Source organism: Vitis vinifera, chromosome 19, assembly GCF_030704535.1.
Source record: "Vitis vinifera cultivar Pinot Noir 40024 chromosome 19, ASM3070453v1".
NCBI classification, from domain to species: Eukaryota; Viridiplantae; Streptophyta; class Magnoliopsida; order Vitales; family Vitaceae; genus Vitis; species Vitis vinifera.
Window position 1 is genome coordinate 1,730,735 of NC_081823.1, and position 26,000 is coordinate 1,756,734.

The window sequence follows — 26,000 nt, forward strand, 5'->3', positions numbered from 1 at the left end:
AATATGTATAAGAAATGAAAATTTTGACCCATTTACATGTTTAAAAAGGTAAATTTTATTCATTATTAATTTTAAATAAAATATTATTAAAAATTATTATTATTCTTTTTTAATAAAAAAATTTACAAAGATGTTAATATTTTTATGTTTTTAACATATATTAAAATAGTATATATATATATATATATATATATATATTTATTTATTTATAAAAAAATAGACTTTATGATAATATTATTATTCATGTTTTACTAAAAAAATATTTATTTTTTAATTTATTTGTAATTGCAAAAGTAGTTTCATTTTTTTATTAAAAAAAACTTCAATTAAATTTAACTTATTTTATATAAATTGAATTTGTAATGTTTTTATAAAATGAAAGCAAAAAAATTAATTTTTAAAACAATTTATCAAACATTTAAAAAAAATATTTTTATTTTTTTTTAGCTTAAAAACAATTTTTAAAAATAAATTTAGAAAACATGACCGGGTCCAAAACTTCTCCATATTTCACATGTGCCCCACGTTCTTTTCTCTCACCCAATTCTGACTCACCATGCTTTCCATGTGCCGTGGCTGTGCCTCTCTCCCTCGTGGTCACGCTCCTCATTGGCCAGGGTGGCACAAAGGCCTCATGCACCCCCATCCCCAGAAGGTCATGTCCAAGCGTGGGAGCCACACATTTCGTAAATGGATAGGCCTGAAAGTCAAAGGCCACCCCGTCGCTGGGGACCACCATCCAGAGAAAATACAGGTACAGCCTCGACCTTCTGGCTTGTGGCCACCAGACAAGTCTCCTTTCAGGAAATAAGACTTTTTCATTAAACAAGCTCCAATAGGAAAGCATACATTCTTTTTATTAATGATGAACAACAGTTATTAATACAACATAGACATCCAATGACTTGTCTCAGCCTCTATGTGCTGCAGGACAAGGCTTTTTAGCCCACGTCAAGATTAGGTTGACGTGTGCAGATACCAGCCAAGAAGTACTTTTCCAGCTGTACTGCAACTCTGGAATAATTTAGATATAACGCGGAATTGTTGGTCTCAAACAGGAATGTACTCGACGAGGAATCCGATCGGCCAAGATACGGCTGCGACCCCGATACATGCAGCCCATTGTCCCCAGCTCAACCTCTTCGTATCCCCAAATTTCTTCAAAAACTCTACCGCAACGACCTCAAGGACAATGGCTATCCCAGTGATCCCCCAAAACAACTTGTTCTTTTTCTCCAGCTTCTTTGCATTGACCAGATTGAAAACCTGGCATAGCGCAGAGATATTGAGTATCAAGGTGTTCTTTACCTTCTCGTTAACATGGAAGATTGATTCTCCTATGAACTTTAGGGTCAGGCCGACAGCTATCTGATATACTGCTTGAGCTAATATATTCCTCCACATTATGTTGGTAATAAGTGGCTGAGTCTGGCTCACAGGTGGCCCCTCATTGAGATCCTTGGTGGGCTGCTGTGTAGCAAGAGCTAGAGCACATAACGTGTCCAGGATCAAAGTCAGCCACAATAAGCTCAGCACATCAAAGAGAACTTCATGGGCTGAAACTACTGCCACAACATTGATTACAAGGGCTGCAAGAGTCACCGTGAGTTGGAGCTGGATGAATTTCTGGACATTGTAATGAACAAACCTTCCCCACATGAAAACCCTGGCAATAGAATCAAAATTATCATCCAATATGATGATATCTGAGCTCTCCTTTGCAACTTGAGTGCCCTGTATGCCCATACAAAGTCCTATGTTGGCTTCCATTAATGCTGGTGCATCGTATGTGCCGTCGCCTGTCACTGCAACCACATGACCTTTCTGTTTCAAGCACTGTACCATAAGATGTTTATCAAAGGGAGAGGATCTAGCCATCACACGAATTTTACCAACTTTCTCCATTCTCTCCTCTGGGGTGTACTTCCGAAATACCTCACCTTCGACCACTACTTCACTGGTCGTGCCTTGATCAGGTCTTAGTATTCCACAATCAGTGGCTATGGCTCTTGCAATGAATATATTATCACCGGTTATCATTTTGACGTCCACTCCAGCGCATCTGCAAGTTTCCACAGCCTCTCTCACTCCTGGTCTACATGGGTCCTCTATCCCCACCAGTCCTATAAGGGTCAGGTTGTCTTCTTTCAGCTTTTGCAGGCCTGCCCCAATTCCATGGTCTTCCTCTGGAATTTGTTTATGTGCAAAAGCAATGCAGCGGAGGCTTCTAGCGGCCATGCCTTCAATTATTTGCTCAAATTTCATCCGTTCACCATCATCCAGATCTTTCATGCTTCCAGAAGCGTCATAGTAACTCGAACAGATTGCAAGTATCATCTCCGCAGCTCCTTTCCAGTGCACGTGGATTGTGTTATCAGCGTTGCTCCTCATTGAAACCCCACTTCTTTTCTTCTCCGAATTAAAGGGTTCAACATGGAGAATGGTACAACTCAGCTTCGTTGTCTCCATGTCCATATCAAGTTTCCGTACAGCCCATGAAAGAATTGCTTTTTCTATTGGGCTATCAGAGAACTCGAACTTAGATCCTGAAGTAGCCCTGTAAACGCTACCAAATGTGTTCAGAGCAACTCCTTGGTGGATGAGGTTGAGAAGATTTGTAGAAATTGAAGAGGAAACTCCAACAGGATCTTGGCCAAGCCAAAACTTTGTCACCTCCATCTGGTTCAGAGTAAGAATGCCTGTTTTGTCAGTACAAATGGTGGTGGCAGAGCCCATGGTCTCACAGGCAGAGAGCTTCCGAACCATAGCCTGGTCAGCCATCATTCCCTCCATTGAAGAGGCAAGAATGAGTGTGACAGCCAAAGATAAGCCTTCTGGGATTGCCGCAATCACAATGGTAACTGCGGCCTCAATGATTCTTACCACGGAATTCACCATATCAACAACCTTTGTCTTGCTGCCAATGAACTCCTGATTTCCATTCTCATCTTCTGTATTCCCGGTAAAATAGCGAACCAGCAACACTACAAGCACTAGAAAAGCAACCGCCAAACCAACCTTACCTATTGATGAGGTAAGTTTATGAAGCCTGGCTTGTAAGGGTGTATGCTCATTAGTGTAGCCGCTGATTGTGCTCATCATCTGGCCCGATGTTGTGTTCATACCAACCGACGTTACAAGCATTCGAGCATATCCATCAGCCACTTTGGTTCCAGACAACAAAAATGGATTCTTGTCGCTATTAACTTCCACGCAGCCACCCTTTCCGGTCATGCTGGATTCATCCACTTGCAGTGAATGCCCGTTCAAGAACAAGCCATCGGCGGGAACTTGGTCACCACTCTTCACGCAAACGACATCTCCAACTACTATGTCAAATATAGAGGTCTGCTGATCACTGCGCCCATTTCGGACGACATCAACTTTGATGTTGTTGCTGACTTTAGACAACCTTTGGGACTGTCTGTTCTGCCAGAAGTTACTCACAGCAGACACAGAAATGACTAGAAGGACGGCAACAAATATGCTTGCACTATCGTACCACCCTTCCTTCAGCCCCTGCTCTTTAATTCCAAAACCGAGAGAGAGTGTTGCACAAAGTAGAAGTACGAGATTGGTGAGATCCTTACAAGCTTCCACCGCGAAGTGGATTAGGCTTTTAGCAGGCTGCCTCTGGTATGTGTTTGAACCGAAAGCTGCCTGTCTGAGAGCAACATCGTCAACAGCACCACCGATTCCATTTTTTATGTCTGTTTTTAAAGCACCAGCCACACCTACTACTCCCCCAGCTTCAAGAAGCTGGTCTACGTTTTTCTCCCTCACCATTGCATTGAGACTTGTCTTATCAATGTCTGAGAAGGCATCGGGCTGAACATTGAGGACAACAGAGGAAGGAGTAGTAGCTGAGGCCAAGCGCCATCTCTTGCTGGGTTTGCTAACGGTGGTTGGCTCATCGAGCATGGGCTCTACGGAATTTATGTTGGTAAGGAAAATATTGGACATGCCTTTGTCACAGAGAAAAGAACAAGGTATGGAGAAAATCTCTGAGACAAAACCTTGAACGGGAAGCTACCGGCTTCCTCATTATATAGGGCTCTCGGATCCACGTGCAATGGTGATGAAGTGGACTAGGAAAAGGAAAAAGAGTGAATGACGAAGAAGGAACGCGCGGTGTACTAATGCCTATTTTGATATTCACCCATATGTAGAGTACCGTTTCGCCTACTTTATTGATTGGGAGATTAATAGGCCAAATGGAATAGAACATGATATGAGGTTCCTCAACCGACTTGAATCTTTTTATTTATTTATCTTATATCATTAATATAAAAATAACGGGGAAGATGTCTTTTACAATATGTCCGGTTGGCCTGTGCGTAAAGTCTCTTTTCAAGGGACAGTGTTTGGTTGATCTGTGCGTTTGTTTTTATAGAGTCTTTCGCTGACATGTTCGATCTTTCAAAAAACTGTGTTTCAAGATAGTACCTTCACTTTACAATTTTCAAAGTCCGCCTTGGGCCATCGAAAGTCTCCCCATCGGCCCTTTCTTGGAGGCCTCAGTCCAAATAAAATAATCAGACAACATGTTATCGAAATTCCAAAAATTCCCACAGGTGATAGGGTGCAAAGAGATGTAACAATGCCGGCTCTGATGATGTTAAAGACATCATCACGAGTCATACAAGATTCCAATAAATCTAAAATAAAATAAGTTGAACCAGGCGGAACGTAGACAAAGGTAGGTAGAGAGGAACATAGACTAGATAAAGGTTTCTCGAAGGTCTCAGCTTTCTTGGAAGCTTCAGCAGCAATTGGCACCCTTGAATTCACGGGCTCCCAGAAATCATTTCCCAAATAAAATAATCAGACAACACATCATCCTGGCTTTCTTTTTCCATGGGTCCCACAAAATAGTTTTGTTTGACGGACAGAGTGAAATGGGGATTGGGTCATTTGGAGAAGCAGAAGGCGGTGGTGATGAGTCTGAGTTTATGTTGGATTTCGCCGACTTGCTGACCAACAATGACATATTACACATTACACCACCCCCATCCTCTCTCACTTGGCCATGCCTTAAGGAGTAAGCAATCCAAAATTTGTTCCGATAGGCGCATTGTGGGCTACTATGCCACATGGACTTGAGTGCAGCCACTAGTCCAGATGCTCAATCTTTCAAATCCCTATATTCTAGTATATAGCAAGTCAGGAACTCAACTAAAAAGCATCCAAATAGGAAGTATAGGAAATTTTCTTTATTTTATTTTAGAAATATTCGGTTTAAAAATGATGAAATAATCTTCAAATCGAAAATCTAATCCATCCCATTTTTTTTTTTTTGAAAAGTTTACCACTTTTAACATAAATATCTTTTTTTATTTCAATTATTTACATATAGATTTTAAAAGAAATAATTATTTTTATAATAACATAATAAAAGTATTTTTATCCGAATGATGCTAAAAAAAGGTGAAGGTTAAATTTTAAAAATTGGGTTTTGAGAAGCCCTTTTAATCAAATAACCCTTTATTTTACCATCCCTAACCCATAGCATGAGAGCGTAACTATGTGTTATTTGAACCTAGTGAAAGATTCATTTTTTAATTTATTAAATTAATTAGGTATTTGAATTGAGTAAAAAACATAGAGTAGAGAACTGCAACATCCAAATATATATTGTGCAGCTAATTATATTTTTATTTTCTTTAATTTAAAAATAAAAATATTTCATGTATAGATGTCAGGAACTCAACTAAAAACTAAAAATAAGGGTGTGCAATGAGTTGTTTTAAAAAATAAAAAACAAAAAAATTATTCCATAAATTAATATAAGTGTTTGTTATTCAATCAATGCTCAGGAAAAATAAGAGTAACAAAGTTTTTACTTAGTCATAAAAATTATTAAAGTTTATATTTTATATATATATAAAACAAAATACTAACATTAGAGTTTGGCTTTATTTAAGAAAGATTAAAAATTAATTTATTTTTATTAACGAGTTATCTAAAAAATCTCAAATTTTTGAAAAAAAAAAAACAAGTTGAAAAAATATATTTAGAATAATTTAATTTTTTTATAATAAAATAAGAAAATTTATATAATTTTTTTTCTCTGGGCTATTTTTCTTGATTATATACATCTTATTTCAGTTTTTCTTAAACCTTAAGGCTATGTTTGGTTCCCGGAAAATTTAAGGGAAAATGCGAGGGAAATAAAATACAAAGGAAAAGTAGAAGGAAAGAAAAAGTGAAAGAAAAAAAAAATAAATTAAAAGTTGATAAATTATTTTTTTTGTTACTTCAAACTCATTTTATTTATTTTAACTTATCAATATAAAGATTAAATAATTTAAAAATTCATAAGTTTTTAATTAGTTTTAATTATATTTGATTTTCTTTTATATTTTTCATAGGACAACCAAAAATGAGAAAATCATTTTCCTTAACATTTTTTTTCTTTCCTTTGTACTTTCCGGGAACCAAACATAGCCTAAGAATTTTACTCCGATATCTAAAAATAATTTTATCCTTAAAATATTAAAATATTTAATGTTGAAGGTTCCAAAGACACAAATATGAAATATCTAAAAAAAAAAAAAAAAAAAAATACAAAATAAATCTATTAGAAGGCGCCTATCTATTCTCTGCACCCTCACCGCCAAAGAGTAGATGAGTTGGGGAGTGTGTTCGCTCCGGAGTCTTTACGCGCCGGAGATGCCTCTTCTCCGATCACCTCCGTTCTTCTTTGTTCGAAGCCGCCGACTGTTCGGTACCACGTGCTCCGTTTCGGGCACTAAGAAGAAGAACAAGGAGAAGGTGATAGTGATATCCGGTCCCACCGGCGCCGGAAAGAGTAGGCTTGCATTGGAGCTGGCGAAGCGCCTCAATGGAGAAATTATCAGTGCGGACTCGGTTCAGGTAAGGCACCGAGTTCTTTTACCGTTTTCCTCTTGGATTGCCCTCTGTTTGGTTGCCGAGAAAGAAAGGGAAGGACAATGGGAAGGGAATTATGTCTTGTGTTGTTGATTTGGGTGTTTAGGTTTTGTTTTTTGTTTTCTTGTTTTTTTTTTTTTTCTTCTCTTTCATTTGTTTGGTTGCTGAGAAAATAGAGGATTCAGTCTTCTTTAGAATGTTCTATGCTTCTGTTTTTCAGTAGGAAGCTAATGTTTATGAAAATTGTGACGAGGGGCTCATGGAGATATGATAATGTTGGAGAAAAGTAGATAATCTATACAGAAATTTCAAAACTTCGGGCAAAGTTACTCAAGGGACTAAACCTTTAGCAACAATTTCTCCCAAGTATTTTGTTGGTTAGTTACTCAAAAAGGTAATTTTTTAAGGGGGAAGAAAATGACAATTTGCATTTTATTTTTTGGTGATAGGCAAATGAGAAAATATTTAAAAGCTCCTAAAAGGAGCTGCAACAACTTACAGATGATGTATACAGTAGTCACATAGTTTAGTCAAGAAGAAGATAAACAAAAAAAAAATCCTCTCCTTACTCAAAACTTATCCAATCTACAAAGTCTATCATAGACATTGAGTGGTCCTCCTTGTACATTCTAACACAATTTACAAAGTATATATAAAGTCGGATTTGATTGCTTGGTTTGACTGCTTAGCTTCATTCAAAGCTCTCCCTTTTTTTTTTCTTCCAAAGAGTAGAAAAAAAGCACAAGGGTATAGTCCTCCAGCATTTTTTTCATTTCTTCCCCATGGAAGAGCCATGCAAACCCAAAAGGATCCTTCTACTGAAAAACACATCCCCAAAACCACTCCAAAGAGAAAAGGATCAACTACCAAACATAATTGCTTTGGCACAGTAGAGAAGCAAGTAATCTGTCATTTCTTCCTCGCATTTGCACAAATAAACTTATTAAGCAGAGTCCATACCATCTTTTTGGTGCCCATGTGCTCCACACTACACCTGCTGGGAAAGCTCTCTATCTCCCTTGGCCAAGGAAGATTAAAGGGGTCTAATTGAAAAATTGCTGCTCTTGGACTCATTTCATCTCAATTCGCCCTCCTTTTCCTTTTTAATTGACAATGATTGCAAATTCAATTGGAAAATCTCCACTTTGTCAAGCTCTCAATCATTAAACTGTCTTGAAAAGTGGTGGCTCCATCCACCCTCTTTCCCAACCTGGTCCCACTCCTCCGCTACCCATCCATCTCTGTTGGATGCAATAGAGAATAAGTTAGGGAAGACTTGCTTTTTATTCCCTTCCACTCATTTTTTATGGTTTTCCACACCCCCACTCCATACCCTTCTCTCATCCTTCTTGAAGACCACCTGCTTCCTCTTCTCCGAATTTTCCTATTATGATTTGTTTTGACAAGGACTCCTTGTTAGTAACAAATCTTCAATCCTACTTACCAAGCAAGGCCTTGTTAAAGGTTGAAAGATTGTGAATACCAAGATCCCCTTCCTTCCTTGCCAAGTAGACTGTAGTCTAATCAATAAAATGAGGTCTTTTCTCTAGTGCACCTCCTCCCCATAAAAAGTTTCTTTGGATCTTCCTGAGTCTTGAACTGACCTTTCTTGAAACGACAAAAAGGATATATAAATTGGAAGGCTTAATAATGTGCTTTTATCAAGGTAAGTCTCCCTTAGAAAGGTATGGATGGTATGGAGTTATCATTAAGGTATGCCTAGCAATTTTTTTTTTAAAAAAAAAAAACAGAAAAAAAAGGAAATAAGTTATCATTAAGATATGCTTATGATCTCTTTTTGTTGGACTAGAAAATAAAGGCTTCAATTAATTATTACCTATTGTCTGCATCCAATCAATAAAGGTCCATAATCAAGATTTTTTGCTACTCAAGAACTAGCTTAATTGAAAACAAGGACTAACAATGGCTTAGGAAGATATATCTTTAGTTTAGAAACTCATTAAGAACCCAATTTCTAGGAAAAAAAATTATAATCAACATAGAAACAAAAAAGAACTCCAAGAACAGGATGAAACGAGTTTATGTTCTCCCTGTACTTTAGCATCATGCTGAAATGAAGGTCTTTAATATAGTTATAAGATTGTTATTAATTTAGCTTGTCTTTTATCTACATTGTCATTGAAAGCTACATATCATCGCCTAATTGTAATTTCCTCCATCGATACTTATAATGAATGTTCATACTTTTTTTCTATTGACTGATTCGACATGGCTTGTTCACAGGTATATCGGGGTCTTGATGTGGGATCTGCAAAGCCTTCACTGATGGATCGTAAGGTGACTATAATCTGCTGTCTTTGTGCATTTTGAGATTCTGTTTCTCATCATTTGCTTACAACATGATTACATAGCTTATTATTAATCCAATGAATGGTACTAGGTATCATATTATATTTCATGATAGCATAGTGTTTCTTGTATTGGTTGCAATTGAATGGTCACTGTGAAGGTATTAATTTCAATTTTCTATCAGATAATTTGGCCCTGGGAGATATAAAATCTTTGATGAAAATTTGTTGCTTATATATGTTGTAGATATTCATGGGAACGATTGAACAAAATGAATCATTTTAACTAAGATGTGAAACTTGTCAGAGGTAACATTAATAAAGCAGTCTCAGCGAAATAAACCCCTTGTGATTGAAAGTGTCTAGTGAAAATTTTGGTATGGCTGTTTATAGTTTCCTGTTCAGCTCAACAATATTTTTAACAGAAAAGCATATGGATTATTATTTAAATATAGCAGTACCAGTAAAATAAGCTGATTCTGATTGAACTGAGCTCTTTTGTTGCCCATCTTATCTTGCTTGATTCCGTAACTCAGACTTGACCCTTAAAAAAATTACTTTGACAAAAATGTAGTTTGTCTAATTCATGCATAAACTTGAGATAACTATTTCATCTTTTCCTCTTTTGATCTTTTTGCAGGAAGTGCCACATCATTTGGTTGATATACTGCATCCATCCGAAGGTATATTACCTGCCAGACCAATACACGTTGAAAGCATGAGTATTATAATCGGTTCTTTTCATCAAATTAGGTGGGATTATGCTAAATTATGCTTCCTTCAAAATAAATTATTTATTTAATATTCTGACCATGCACAAATGCTAGACGTCCAGATTATGATAAGGGTATCTGCATCTGTACTTTTTGGCTTCAGCTCATACTTGCCAAATTGTTGCTTGACATACTTTAACTGGTTTTTTGGACTCTACTGTAAGCTTTGTTTTCTAGGAAGTACGCAGTATATGAATATAAAAAAAGGGAGTGCAAACCTTGTTTCAATTTAAATCTGAGACAATTAGCTACCTTTTGTGGCCATGATGTTAATTTTGCTACAACCTTCTGCATTGTTTAAAGATATGGGATTGTACCGGTTTTTGAAGATATGTTGGTCCTTTTTTTTTTTTTCTGGTTTCTTTATATTTCAGTCCAAAAAAAGAAAGGACACCTAGAAATGCATGAATGGTTTACACATCAAGGAATCTTAAATGAGTCTCAGTAAAAATGGTTTTACTTGTGATCGTGCATGTAACTTGGCCCATCTTATTTCTGATTGCTGTCATACTTTAATGGAAAAGAGGTCTTACTAATAAAACACGAGCACAGGTAGAGTGCTCAATTTTTATTTTTTTTATTTTTTGATAGGTAGAGTTCTCATTTCATGATGCTTTAAAGAGTTTTGGGTTACCATTGCATCTTAGATGCTTTTCTGGTGAGCAATGTGTTCCATGGTCTTCATTATGCATCCCATGATACAAAGACAAGCACACTCGTACTTGTATATATTCAGATTTCATCAATAAAACATCTAGGGTCTTATTTAATTAAGAATTTTAAAAATTTTAAAAAGCAAAAATGCAAGTTGCCCCAACCATCCCCCCTAAAGAAAATGATTTTGTGTGGGAAAGAATAAAAAAAGAAAAAATAGATAAGAATGAATATTAAATAAGAGTTTATGAAATATTTGTTTGTTTTTATTTTTAATTTTATAAATTATTAATTTTGTTTTAATCCTAATATACATCACAAAATAAATTCTAATAAATTGACCTTTTTTTTAACTTTATATTTGATATTATTAAATATTTTTTAGTGGTCTTCAGTTTGATTTTGAGATTTTTAAAATGTTTAAATTAGAGTTTTTAGGTTTAATGAAGTAGTTATTATTTTATAAGGGCTACATAATTATTTAAATTATATGTTATCTAATTATTGATAAATATAATTTTATTTAATGATTCATATGGAGTTTGTGTTTAATTTTAATTATAGGAGATTATATAGCTTAAAAGTAGGTTACTTTGAATTACAAACAATAAATTGATTTTTAATTACCATTTATGTTTTATTTGAGGAGACTTATGACTTCACCAAATCTCTATCAATGGTGCAACATTTATATCAGCATATTATAGATAACCCCCCTTACAGAAAATTTTTATGACTCTCAAGTGATCTATATTTAGTTATTTGAAAAAGTCCAAAAAGTTCATTAGTGAAACTATTGAATTTTTCTAAAAATCCAGTAGCAAAAAATTTCTAAAATATTAAAAAAATTTCTAGAGAGATTTCTTACTGTTTTTAAGAATGATTTTGAAAATTCAGATTATAGACGACTTAGGGCTTGTTGACCTCCCGTTGCAAGGGGGATTATTTACTTGGAGCGGGGGCCTTAATAATTAGTCCTGGGCCAGACTGGATAGATTTCTCGTGACTCCCAATTGGCTCAATCAGTTCAGTAGTGTTTTCCAAAGAAGATTACCTCGGCCTACCTCGGATCATTTCCCAGTCCTTCTTGAGGGTGGTGGACTAAGAAGAGGACCCTCCCCATTTAGGTTCGAAAATATGTGGCTCAAAGTTGAGGGGTTTAAAGATCTACTTCGTTGTTGGTGGCAGGGGATGGTGGTTAGAGGCAGTGCTAGCTATAGACTGGCTGCTAAGCTGAAGGAGATGAAATAAAACCTAAAAATTTGGAATAAGGAGGTGTTCGGGAGACTGGAGTGCAATAAAGCTGCAACTCTCCAACAAGTGGAGCTCTGGGATCTGGTGGAAAGGGAGAGAAGTTTGACGGAGGAGGAAGCAATCTGTAAAAAAGGAAGCCAAGGAGGGATACGCAAAGTGGGTGTCCATGGAAGAAACCCATTGGAGACAGCTATCAAGGGAATTATGGCTAAGGGAAGGGGATAGAAATACGAGTTATTTCCATCGTATGGCAACTGCTCATCGAAGAGTTAGTTCCCTGGACAGAGTCAAGATAAATGGGGTGTGGTTATCAGAGGAGCAAGAAGTGAGGGAAGGGGTAGCGAACGCCTTTCAGCAAATGCTCTCAGAAAGTTCGGATTGGAAGGCGGACATAGGGGAACTGCAGTTAAAGCAAATCAGCCAATAAGAAGCGGAGTTGCTGGAGCTCCCTTTTTCTGAGTCTGCGGTCCATGCTGCTTTAATGGATATGAATGGGGACAAAGCCCCAGAACCGGACGGTTTCACTGTGGCTTTTTGGTAAAGCTGCTAGGATTTCATAAAGGAGGAGATATTGGATCTGTTTAAGGAGTTCCATGAGCAAAATTCTTTCCTTAGGAGCCTTAACAATACGTTTCTGGTCTTGTTACCGAAGAAAGGGGGGGCTGAGGACCTTGGGGATTATAGACCCATCGGCCTGTTAGGGGGGCTGTATAAATTGTTGGCTAAGGTGCTGGCCAATAGACTTAAGAAAGTGATAGGAAAAGTGGTTTCCCCCGATCAAAATGCATTTGTCATAGGGAGACAAATTCTAGATGCCTCTTTAATTGCAAATGAGGTGATTGATTCATGGCAAAAAAGGGGGTGAGAAAGGCCTAATTTTCAAATTGGATATTGTGAAAGGCGTATGACAACATTAATTATCAGTTTTTGCTGAAGGTTTTGCAAAAAATGGGGTTTGGTCTGAAGTGGTTGGGATGGATGTGGAGTTGTATATCTACAACCAAGTTTTCAGTCTTGGTGAACGGAGTGCCAGCCGGGTTCTTTTCAAGTTCTAAGGGGTTGCGCCGAGGGGACCCTCTTTCCTCCTATCTATTTGTTATGGGAATGGAAGTGTTGAGTGTTCTAATTAGGAGGGCTGTTGAAGGGGGTTTTATCTCTGGGTGTAGCATATGGCGAGGTAGAAGACAGGCTGTCAATATTTCACACTTACTCTTTGCTGATGATACAGTCGTTTTTTGTGAGGCAAAGAAAGAGCACATAACGCACTTGAGCTGGATTCTCTTTTGGTTTGAAGCTGCTTCAGGTTAAGGATTAATTTGGCCAAGAGTGAAATTTTACCGGTTGGGGAGGTGGACGAGATGGCAGCGGAATTAGGGTGTAGGGTGGGATAGTTGCCTGTAGTCTACTTGGGGCTGCCTAATAAGGCCTCTTCCGTGTGGGATGGGGTGGAAGAGAGAGTGAGGAGGAGACTTGCCCTTTGGAAACGTCAATATATATCCAAAGGTGGGAGAATTACACTTATAAAGACCACGATGGCTATTATGCCCTTGTATCAAATGTCACTTTTCCGCATGCCAAAAACAGTGGCAAAAAGGTTAGAAAAGTTGCAAAGAGATTTTTTATGGGGAGGGGGTAATCTGGAAAAGAAAGTCCACTTAGTCAATTGGGAGGTGATTTGTGCGGATAAGGAAAATGGGGGGCTTGGCTTAAGAAAGCTAGCCCTCTTGAACAAAGCCTTGCTTGGCAAATGGTTATGGAGATTTGCTTGTGTTAAGGAGGAACTTTGGAAGCAGGTGCTTGTGGCGAAGTATGGGCAAGAGGATCTTGGTTGGAGGACAAAAAAGGCAAATGGGGCGTTTGGAGTAGGGGTATGGAAGGAGATTTTGAAGGAATCTATTTGGTGCTGGGAAAATATGGCGTTTAAAGTGAGAAAAGGCACCAAAATCAGATTCTGAACTGATCTTTGGTGTGGTTGTACAGAGCTGTCCCAAAGATTCCCGCATCTTTTTGCTATGGCTGTGCATAAGAATGCCATAGTGGAAGAGATGTGGGACCAAAACTTCGGCCAAGACGGCTGAAATTTAAGGTTTCTTAAGGACTTTAATGATTGGGAATTGGATATGGTAGGCAATTTGCTTCTTGTTTCGAGGGGTCATAGGATTAATTTGGAGGAAGACTCGGTTTTTTTGGAAGGAAGGAAGAAACGGGCAGTTTAGAGTCAAGAAAGCGTACAGTCTGTTGGCAAGCCCCATTGCTGCTGGTTTTTTGTTGTTTAATTCGATACATTATATATATATGTATATGTATATACATCATTCAATATTTCTCACTTTATTGAATGATAGTGTGAGCACTATCTCTAAAATATGAAAATTTATCCATGTTTATTATAATCTAATTTTTTTTTTACTTGCCCCCCAACCAAAATTTCTGGCTTCGCCACTAAGGTTAACATTTATATATTTACCAAAAAAAGCTTAACGTCTATACTATAAGTCTTGTTATGTTTTTCTTTTTTTGATGTTTGAATTATATCTTGGGTCCTTGATGTAGGACAACCCTAGGATGGTTGTCTACACTCAAGGGTAGGTGGGCTAGGGTTTTATTTTTAGGGTGTAAGGAGAGGAACAAGGAATAAACTTTATGGTAAAGAAAGTTATAAGATAAGAAATAGAGAGAAAGAATAAATAATGAAGAAAAGATGGAAAACCTTAGAGTCTCACTAAGGCCTTCTAGGAGTCTCACCTAGAAGAAAATCAATGGAGTCTCACCATTGAGGGTTGCAACCTTGCAATGAAAGAAAGTATAATATTATTCATCAAAATTCATTCCTTTGATTTACATTGATTAGCCTATTTATAGGCTTCTCTAAGAAATCCAAAGTCTACTAGGACTCTAATAACTTATTCTACTAGGACTCTAATAACCTATCATGACTCAAATTCTAATTATATTATAACTCAACTAGCTAATCCTAATTAGACTTCAACAAATATTAATCCTAATTTAATTCCAAGTAATAATAATCTTACTTTAATTACAACTAATACTAATTCCCTTTCTTGATATATATCTTGAATATTCATCCTCATCAATTCCCCCTGACTTGAAAAAAACTCGACCTCGAGTTTTAGTGATTTTCCATGATCAATTGAAATTCCGAGCAATGCCTTCCACCCTTTCTTTCTTCATCGTCTCTTTCCCACGGTAAGACAAGATCTCAAGATCTCTTGAACTTGTTCAATTTCATGCAAGACAAATACTGGACTTCGAAAAACTTTTTGATGTTGTACAACAAGTTGATAATTCTTGAAATAATTATGTGTCTTCAACAAACTTGTGGGAAGTTGTTTCCCACACTGTTCTTGTAAATTGTTTTGTGGAAGAATAAGATTCTTGAATTCCCTATATTCAAAAGAAATTTCAGCAGATTCTTCATGTTTGCCACCACTCACGATAATGTTTGGCCTTGGGAAGTCAAACATCAATTCTTCTGAAACTTCTTCAACTTCTTTGAGCTCTTCTATTGGTTGATCTAAGATTAGTTTCATCACCTCTTGCTTTCTAGATTCATCATTGATGATTTCTTCGTCTTTTCTAGTAACTTCGACTTGCTTTTTAATAAGAATATTTGATGGCTCTTCTAGTTTCAAGGGTGCTACTTTTTCCTCTGGTTGCTTATGTGGTGGAATTTCCTTCATTGGACGAAGGATCTTCTTTCGCCCATTGCGCACAAGTGTGTAAGTGTTCTCATAGCCATCATGTTGGACTCTTTCATCAAAAAGCCATGGTCTTCCAAGCATAATATGGGCAACTTTCATCGGCAAAACATCACACCATGCTGATAACTCAAAATCATTACTGAAATTAAACGTCACTAGACAACGAGAACTCACCAAAATAGATGCGTCATTTACCCATGCTATTTGATAGGGATTTGGATGATCTTCTGTCTTTAGATTAAGCTTTTCAACAAGCTCCTCTGAAGCTAGATTGGAACAACTACCTCCATCAATAATCAAAGTACATAGTCTCCCTTGACAAGCAACACGAGTTTGGAAGATGCTAGTACGTCGCCAATCCTCCTCTTCATTTAGCCTTGGTATGTTCACCAATGGCTGCATAAAAAAGTTGTAGCCTTCAACCATGTTTGCATACGTTGCTCTACTCCTCAGTTACATATGCCTTCATGCCAAGAATTTTGGCTCTGATACCAAAATTGATGTAGGACAACCCTAGGATGGTTGTCTACACTCAAGGGTAGGTGGGCTAGGGTTTTATTTTTAGGGTGTAAGGAGAGGAACAAGGAATAAACTTTATGGTAAAGAAAGTTATAAGATAAGAAATAGAGAGAAAGAATAAATAATGAAGAAAAGATGGAAAACCTTAGAGTCTCACTAAGGCCTTCTAGGAGTCTCACCTAGAAGAAAATCAATGGAGTCTCACCATTGAGGGTTGCAACCTTGCAATGAAAGAAAGTATAATATTATTCATCAAAATTCATTCCTTTGATTTACATTGATTAGCCTATTTATAGGCTTCTCTAAGAAATCCAAAGTCTACTAGGACTCTAATAACTTATTCTACTAGGACTCTAATAACCTATCATGACTCAAATTCTAATTATATTATAAATCAACTAGCTAATCCTAATTAGACTCCAACAAATATTAATCCTAATTTAATTCCAAGTAATAATAATCTTACTTTAATTACAACTAATACTAATTCCCTTTCTTGATATATATCTTGAATATTCATCCTCATCAGTCCTCTTTCTAAATTTTTAATGTGTCTTCTAATTTTTGACAATCTGTGGCTTCCATACCTATATTTTTATTTGTCCATAGGGCTTTTTCTGGTATTTGGATCTCTCCTCAATGTAATTATTCTTGTTGTGATATTCCTCAAAATTTAAATGGTCTCAATTTTTTGATAGCCAAACAAAAACTATGGTATAAAGTGTCTATCAAAATTTAAATGTTTTCTTTTTAGATATTTCTTATATATCTTCTTTTTGGGCAACATCTGAATTTATTTTGTGTAAACATGTACCTGGTTGTCTCTTTTACTGAAGTTCCAAAAAATTCTGGAACTTTTCTCCAATGTTCCCCAACTCTTTGACAAGCAACATATTTCTTGATGTAGTGGTGTGTTTGTATAACCATCCCCATTTTCAAGAGGGTAGGGGTGTAGGTATAAATATATCCCACATTGAATCTCATGTATTTGTGCACTTCTGCTGATAAAGAACTGCCTTGTTTCCTTTTCTTCTTTCTCTCTCTCTCTCAATCTCTTCCATTTTCATGTTGTTATTATACCCATTCCTATATTTTCACACGTGCACATAATTATAATTATTTTTAGTTTATATTCAGAGTATTGGTAAGTAGGGGTGTAAGTTAGACTGAGCTAACTGGGGTAGACATTAGTAAAAACTCAACACAATTGCTAAAATAATGGAACTTGCTTAGCTCAAGCCTGATACCTGAGCACTTTGTGCAAGCTCCTCTGGGTGTCATTTGTTGGATTGAGTTGATTGATCTTCAAGTTACCTTTGACTGATGTTAAAAATAAAAGAAGCAAGAAATTTCTTTTGAAGCTCAATTACTTAGAAACTTGCATAAACACTTTCTTTTTGTAAAGAAAGGGGCACATTAGCTGAGAGCAGATAGCAGTGAGTGATGAACTTGTAAGTTAGGGGAGGATAGAAATGTCAAAAAGGAGGGGGGGGAGGGCGGGGACGGATTTCAGGTGAATTTTAGCAATCTCTCAACTCAGCCCAATCTCTAACCAGTTCAATGTGCAAAAGTTTACACCAAAAGGTAGCTCTTGTGTTATTTCTACTTAAATTGGAGCTCTGTTTGTAAGAAATGTTTCCACATTAGAGAAGAAAGAGTAGATGAAAAAAAAGGAAAAAAAAAAAAGAAAAAGAAAATATGTCCATTTGTGCGGCAAATTTCAGTTAAGAATATAGGACATGGGTTTTTTGATGAAATTATGCAAGTTGCTAAGATCAATTGAAAAGTGGTTTCCTTTTTTTTTCTTCCTCGCTTGGTGCCTACAGATTTTTTTCCACTTCTGGTTGCATATTTGATTTTGGCTTCAGGCTATTTTTAGGATACTATGCCTTCAAATTACTTTACTTTCTATCAATCTCAAATTGTAACATTTTTAGGATGCTTATTATTATTATTTAAAAAAAAATCATTAATTTCCTGTAGATTATTCTGTTGGACAATTTTTTGAGGATGCACGAGAAAAGACAAGAGACATTCTTAACAGTGAACGTGTCCCAATAGTAGCTGGAGGGACTGGATTGTACTTGCGGTGGTATGTTCCTACATATCCTATTGCATAAAATAGTTTCATTTGTTCATGATTTACTTTATTTTCCCCCCTCAGAAATAGGGGGAAAAAACTGCACATGCACAACCTCTTCTGAGTGCAACAACTGCATGCTATTACCTAATAGCCGGGCAAGATTTTGGAAGTTCATTCACTGCCTTGGCACCCATGGGAATAACTTGTTCAGATGGATTTTAAAAAATTTCTGAAGAGCACACCTTTTGGATTCACTGTGGCTAATCCAAAGCATTAGAGCAGTCTCTCATATATTAATTTACAGAAGTTGAAAGTATTAACAGCCTTATTGGTAGTTTCAATTTCTACTAGGATTTTGAGTAATTAATGTAGAGAATAAGCAATGTAATGCTTTATATTTTGTGTGCGCTCACACGCACATTTATATAGTTTACGAAATGGGTTTATATTTGATATTTTGATAATTTTTTTAACTGTTGTTACATAAAGAATTTTATAATATAATATTTCTATCATATTTCATACTCTCTTATTATCTTTTTAGCAGTCTAATTTTCAATTGCTTGTTTATTTTTTATTTTTTTGTAAAACAATAGTCCATGTTATTTTTATCTAATTGATCTATAGATGAGTTTAAATATTGAGAGGATTATGATATTAAAATTTGAATCTAGGGGGTTTCCCCCCGTAATTTTGTGATTTTTCCCACCTTAATTTTATGATCTAGCTATTGACTATTTTGTAGCATGCACACACACACACATATGCCCACATATATATACAAACATGCATGCATTAAATGCACAAGAAAGAGAAATAAAATTATAAAAAATAAAAATATAATTAGCTTCACAATAATTTTTTGGATGTTGCAGTTCTCATTAAGCTTAGATTGAATTTGAAGTCATATGTCACCAAATTAGCTAAGGAAACACCTATCATCTATTTAAAAAGAAAGTAGACACCTGATTTTCTCTCTACTCTTGTGTTTTTTACTCAAGTCAAATACCTAATTAAATTTATAAATTAAGAAATGACAACTAAAGAAAACTTGATCACATCAATCTTTTACTGGGTTCAAATAACACAGTTATACTATTGTGCTATGAGTTTTTGAAAATAGGGATAGTAAAATAAAACAAAGAAAATTTCCTGTACTTGCTATTTAGATGCTTTCTAGTTGAGTCCAATATACTAAAATTTAGGGCTTTGAAAGATTGAGCATCTGGACTAGTACTGCACTCAAGTCCATGTGGCATAGTAGCACAATGTGCGTATAGGAACACATTTGAGCAATGACAAAAGGTGCACTCTTTCTAAGAACATATTGATTTTCTGCAAAATATCAGGTTCATATATGGAAAACCAGATGTTCCAAAAGCTTCTCGAGAAATCGCATCTGAAGTATATTCGGAGCTCATGGATTTACAGAGAAACGGGGACTGGGATGCAGCTGTGCAATTGGTGGTCAAAGCAGGTGACTCGAAGGCCCAATCTTTGGCTGCCAACGATTGGTATCGTTTACGTCGCAGCCTTGAGATTATTAAGGTTAATTTCTGAGTTCTGTAGCTTTAATGGATTTTGGAAAACCCATCTGTGCCTCGGGTTGGGGGGTGTGGGGGTGTTGTCGTTGGTGTGTGGCACATTAACTCACAATGAATTTAAATTTGAAAGGCTAATGATAAATTGCCCTGGCATTGTTTGCCTTTTTGGGAGATGCTTAATTTAGAGTTCTTCTCCATTAGGGTCTTAGTGGCTCACTATCTGATTGATGGTAAGAGAATATTTGTGACCTTTATTAGTGTTCTAACTGTTTGCTTTCTCTAAATTGTAAAGATAGGAAATATACATAAGTTGTTAAATTCATTGCTTATGGATGTGTCTTTTGGCATGATGGCAGTCTAGTGGGTCACCTCCATCTGCCTTTCATGTGCCATATGATTCTTTCAGGGAACAGCCCTCAAGTGTAGATCACTCTCATGATGTCAACTCCTCTTCTGATGGATCCAAGGAAAATAAATCAAAGGAGTTGGACTTTGAGTTCATTTGTTTTTTCCTTTCCAGCCAAAGACTTGAACTCTATAGATCGATTGATCTCCGGTGTGAAGATATGCTTTTAGGTAAGCCATGTCATTGGACATTGGCATGATTTTATTTCTTTATTAAAGATCTCGTTGCTTGAATTAAACATTCCCTTTTGTCTTTAGCTAAAGTACTTGGTTTTACTTTTAGATGATCATTTACTTGTGAACCATGATATTACTTCAGGTTTCCTTTACCCTATGTAATGATATAAGTTATGCAATGTTTGGCAAAAAATGTTCTCTTCAATCATCTTGAATTTGAACTCCATGGGAAACCTTTTATGTTATTGAAGTGATATTTTTTTTGTACAAAGCTTTGATTTACCACTCCTTTTTTTCTTATTTATTTATTTATTGTGCAGAATCCTCCTCTCCAAGCTGAATATTTATTTATTTTTGTTTGGAATCCGAGTTAGGACATTATGTAAAGATGAAGATTTGATTAATTGGCCCTTTATTTACTATTTTTTACTTTTATTTTATAAATAGTGAGATAGTATATTAATGAGCAATAAAAGAAAGAAAGCACACAAGGAACACACAAAATAAAAAGATGGAAGCACTTCCACAAAAATAAGAGTACTGAGGCTAACTCCTCAATTGATCCCTAAACTATCAATAAAGTCAAATGCAGACAAACCAACATCACCCTAAAGGTGCCTTGGACGAAGAAAAACCAAAACTTCAGAAAGAGTCTGGATTTAACGAGGATAACTCTAACCCAAACAGGCACCCATTTCTTTACTTCCAAATACCCTAGCAAGCCTCCAAAACTATGCCAAGTAAAGCTTTGATTAGAACCATCAAGTTTCTAATTCCTAATCCTCATGTTTATTGGATGAGTTAAAACAAGATGCTGGGCGATAATACTCACTCAGAGTGGCCTATAAAACAAAGTCCTATACATATTATCACATTCGTAAATTTTTGTTTGAGTTTGGGTCAACTAGTTCAAAGTGTGGTATGTGCATTTTCTGATGTGTTCTTTAGTGTAGGAAGTGATGGGATTCTGTCTGAGGCCAGATGGCTTCTCGATAATGGTCTTCTTCCAAATTCAAATTCTGCAACTCGAGCAATTGGTTACAGACAGGTAGTTGGATATTTTCCTGATCCATTCTTTCTGTTCTATATCTATTTATTGCATATATTTACAAACTTTAATTGTCTTTTTATTTTGTTTAACTTTGTTCTGTGACACAGTTATCTCTATTAATCTCCACTTTCCAACATCTAATTACATTACCCCCTTATGCTAGGTTGTAAAATGTGATTGTACTACATTAGTTATTCTCAGGTATTCCCTTATTAGTTATGATGAAAAACTGTTTGACGAACCTGTAAGGTTTATGAAGAGCTTTAGGGAAAGAAGGGGGCAAAAAAAAGAAAGAGACAAATGCCATTTTTACTTCTTGGCACCCAAGGAGACCAAGTTGAGCAAAATAATGGGCAGTATAGGCTTCTTCTCAAATTGACTATGACTCTTTTGGGGTAAGCAAAACACTAAAGCTATAGGATGAAGGTGCTGCTAGAACTTAATATTTAAAGAGTTCAAAAAATTTTTAATGTTAGCGTGGCTAAAAGGGTCCATAGTGAATAATAGTTTGGGAAGAACCTATAGGATATAATTTTTTGCTGCCAAAGAGTCCATTTTGACCTTAGACTCAACGAGACCAATATCTGTTGGAAAACTTTTTGAAGCTATCCTGACATCTTTGCTTGGAAATCTGAGCATGTGTCTGAATAGGGAGACTGTTATTCTACAAATAAGAATGAAAAATATAACACAACTATTGTTTTGCATAATTACCTTACTCAGCTCTTGGAGTTTCTGATAACTATGAAAAGATTCAAGAGGACAATTATAGCAGTTAAAGTAAATCTTTTGAATTTACAGCTGAAGGTAGGAACAACTGATTTTGGATGGCACAATAAAATGGGAATCTGATTGGATATCCCCTGTTTTTTCTGGAAATGGAACCCTTTCATAATGATGGTTTTCTTGAATCTTATTCAGTGATATTTGATATTTTTGGATGATATAGAGTAGACTTGTATTACCTTGCCAAAAGATGACAGCAGAAATAAAGAAATGGTCTAAACCTTTTTATGAAAGGAACTACATGAACCAGAAAAAGACAGGGAAAGTCCAATATGTCCAAACAACACTTAGTGGCAATATGAGTGGAGGGGCAATCTAAAAAGCTACCACTTAGAAGGTCTGTCATAAAGATTAAGACTGTCACTTGTTGTGAAATAAGAATTTATTGTGAAAGAAAAGTATGAGTTTGCTTTTCTCTGCTATTCACATTTCAAAAATGTAAAATTTTGGATTGCTTAGTCCTTAAGGCATTGCCAAGTGACAGAGGATGGGGGTGGTAATGTGAAAGATTCAAGGTTTGATTCCTGGTAGAAAAAGAAGTGTTGCTTATCAAAAGTAAAAAGGAATGACATTTAACTCGTACCATTTAGGTCCTGTTTTGATGCATATGGAAAGAGCACAATAGAAGAATTTTCAATAAGGAGGAGCTGCCTGATTAAAGATTGAAGGAGATCTTCATTAAATCTAGTCTAAACGATCTTTTCCCTTCGTATCTTGGTGCCTGTTGTGTACAACCTGTGTACATAGGGTGCAACACTTTTGTTTGATGATGATTAATATATCTTCTGTTTGCCTATTAAAAAGGGGGAAATATGAATGGAGGGATCTTTTCTTTCCCAAATAGTTGGATTAAGGCTTTCTGGATATTTTATTTTTGATAGATAAAAATGATGTATTTATTGAAAGAGGAAGCACCAAAAACAGTGCCCTCAGAGTATATAGGGAGTATACAAAAGAAGCCAAAAGGCTCAAACCGAAGGGGAAGGGATAAAAAAACATCACCTGCCGTTAGAGCCTAACCAATCAATGAAGCTTACAAGTGAAGACCAAACATTACCTGCACTTAAGGCTTTCTGGATATTGTGCTCATTATAGTCAATTGTTCTAGTCTTTTTGGCAAAACCTGTTCTGAGATCCCATTGGACCAAGTTTTCTCATAGCATATTTTAAGATAAATTTCTTGTTCTTCAAGTTGTTTTTCACCCTCTAGATATCTGTCGCTCCATGGGTCTGTTCAAGCATAAATGCTGTTACACCTTTCAATCCTATAATTTGGTGCTTTGGAGAACATTATAGTAATGTAAAAATGGTCAAAGTGGGGTAACGAAAGTTGCATCCCTTGTGCGGGTCATTATCTGTTGCAGGAAATCGACTAATGTTGCTTCATGTTGATTTTGGCCTGGTTGTTTCATCTTTCTCTCTCTCTCTCTCTCTTTCTCTCTCTTACTTGATTTGATATACTTTTGTCCTCTCTTGGTCCAAAATGTGATATTCAAATTTTAGGCATGAAGGTAAGGTTGACTTGGTACTTACAATTTCTTACTCTCAGGCTATGGAGTACCTTGTAACGTGCAGAGAGCAAGGGGGTAGGAGTTCACCCCAAGAATTTTATGCTTTTTTATCTGAATTTCAAAAAGCATCTAGGTAAGGCATTTTCTGTTCTAATGATATTTATATGATCTATTTTGCCAGACTCAAGTTTGTGATGATAGGCTATGTTGTGTTTAATATTTATGTACTTCCAAGTTTTTTGTCAAATGCATAGCACAGGGATGGTTTTAAGAAACAATCACCTGTGAAATACCGTGCTTCATTCCTCTTAGTTCCTACATCTATCCCTTTACAGGATTGGTTTTCTCAGTGATGACCATTGAATTCATTATGTTACTTGTGGGTCACATATGCAGTTCGTTTACATTATAGTGTGAATTTTCTCCCTTTTTAATTCCATGGAGTTGTGATGCTCTCGGTTAAATTCTTATCCAGATATTGCTTAATTTTTGTGCAGAAACTTTGCAAAAAGGCAAATGACATGGTTCCGTAATGAGCTTATTTATCACTGGCTTGATGCTTCTAGACCCCTGGTATGTCTTTTGCACCTTTTTCTCTTTAGGTTGCTAAATTTATCTTGTCTATGAGTGCCTTTACTGGGTAAATATCATCCAACTGGAAAATTTTCACTTCACCTGAGGGAATTGATCCTTTAACAATTGCTTCCCAGAGTCTGTATCGGTGCTTATGTCCATAGAATTGGATATGTGATAAGTTTTGCCATCTAGATGTTAGGATGGATGTGAGCATCTCTCTCTCTCTCTCGGGGGTTACATGGTCCGGCATTCTCATTTTTTTTTCAAGTAAATAATTCAAACTCCTTACTAACAGTACCAGGGGAAGGACCGATAGTCTGCATGACGGTTTTATGTGGTTTGTGGCTTGTGAGCCTAACATGATCTCTGTCTGGGCTTGGAACCAGCAATGCAAAAGCATTGAAAGTAGGCCTTTTCATTACTCATTAACAAAATTGGCATGCTTTGGATAAGTTCATGGAAGTTCTTTATTTCATTTCCTGATGCAGCCTCTTCCCTTTCTGCTCATCTTTGAAAATAACAAATTTTGCAGGAAATGGTGCTTAATTTCATACACGATGCATACTACGACCAAACTGGAAAATTGGTCGTGCCTAAATCTCTTAGCATGAAGAAAGATATGTCAAACAACCGTGAAATTAAAGAACTTAAAGCTTACCGCACTAAAAATAGGTACAATTTAGGACATACTTTTGGCTTTATTTTTTTTCTTTTAATTGCCAATTGCTAATTGAATTTTTTTTTTTAAATACATTTGAAGGCATTTCATCAACCGTGAAGATTGCTCTGATATTCTAGACTGGATATGGAGAACACAACAGTGAACTGATTGATGAGTTAATCAATTTTACTGGGCTAAGTTTCAACCTTGCAGAACTGGCACCATCTCCTTCAACAGATAGATTCAAAGGTCTAAGGTCGTTGCGTCGGCCAGCTACAAACTGAGGTCACACCGATACATGTCTGCAGCGAGACTCACTGCATCTGGTGTTAATCATTCGTTAAGCGTTCGTTATCTGAAGCCTTGTTTGATTACTCACTGCAATAACAGGATTTTGCTTATGAAATTAGTGTATTTATGCGGGATTTTAGTCTCGGTTGAGAGAGAGATTAAGACTAAACTAGGAAAGATTTGGGAAAAAAGGCATGGTTTTGAGGTCTAGCTGAAGATTGGGTGTCTTTAGATTTGAAGGATTACTTTGCAACATGTAAACATGCTTTCTTATTAATCTCATTCTCTGGGCACTTCAGAAACAACAGTATTGGCTCAATTACTGTAGCATACATGATACTGACAGAAATAAACTTTAGATATGGTCTTCTTGTCGAAGCTATTTATTGGTAGGAGGTTCCGATGTCATATTCATGCTCATGGAGTCGTTTCAGGACTTAGGTGGTGTTTGTTTTTTCACTTAATTTTAAATAGAATCTTAATGCTCAATAGTGTTAAATATTAGGTTGTTTGTTTTTATAGTATTTTATTTTTATTAAGTATTAAAAAGTAAAGAAAAATTAATATGTTATTTTTTTTATTTAGAAAAAAATTATATATTTTGATTTTTTTATTTAATAAAAAATTTATAATAAATAAAAAAAAAAAAAAGTAGAAAAACTAACCATTTAAATTTTAAAAATAAAAAAAGTAAAAAAAACAAACATCACTTTAACCTAGAGTGCGACTTTGGTATAACGGGGCTAACCATCATAGTAGGGTTTTGACCAGTCTCAAACACACCTTATCTCTA

General features: G+C 36.0%; 2 protein-coding genes across 2 annotated transcripts; one reads left to right on the forward strand and one right to left on the reverse strand.

Annotated features, from left to right (window-relative positions):
* Positions 1–1,050: 1,050 nt before the first annotated feature.
* On the reverse strand, positions 1,051–3,963 carry LOC100262268 (putative calcium-transporting ATPase 13, plasma membrane-type). The gene has a single exon (XM_010645838.2). The coding sequence runs from the start codon at positions 3,961–3,963 to the stop codon at positions 1,051–1,053; it is 2,913 nt and encodes a 970-aa protein (XP_010644140.2).
* A 2,624-nt stretch (positions 3,964–6,587) lies between these two features.
* LOC100245121 (tRNA dimethylallyltransferase 9) lies at positions 6,588–25,585 on the forward strand. The gene is made up of 11 exons (XM_002282976.5): positions 6,588–6,876; positions 9,136–9,189; positions 9,841–9,883; positions 18,106–18,214; positions 19,555–19,753; positions 20,106–20,325; positions 21,285–21,379; positions 23,718–23,812; positions 24,177–24,252; positions 24,788–24,927; positions 25,016–25,585. Exons 1-11 carry the CDS (start codon positions 6,628–6,630, stop codon positions 25,077–25,079), a joined length of 1,344 nt encoding a protein of 447 aa, XP_002283012.1. The 5' UTR covers positions 6,588–6,627; the 3' UTR covers positions 25,080–25,585.
* Positions 25,586–26,000: the final 415 nt, after the last annotated feature.

Coding starts and splice junctions, on each gene's coding strand:
- LOC100262268 (XM_010645838.2), bottom strand. CDS start 3,963: ATGTCCAATATTTTCCTTACCAACATAAATTCCGTAGAGCCCATGCTC.
- LOC100245121 (XM_002282976.5), top strand. CDS start 6,628: ATGAGTTGGGGAGTGTGTTCGCTCCGGAGTCTTTACGCGCCGGAGATG. Junction 9,884..18,105: donor TATACTGCATCCATCCGAAG/GTATATTACCTG, acceptor AATTTCCTGTAG/ATTATTCTGTTGGACAATTT. Junction 24,253..24,787: donor TTGATGCTTCTAGACCCCTG/GTATGTCTTTTG, acceptor CAAATTTTGCAG/GAAATGGTGCTTAATTTCAT.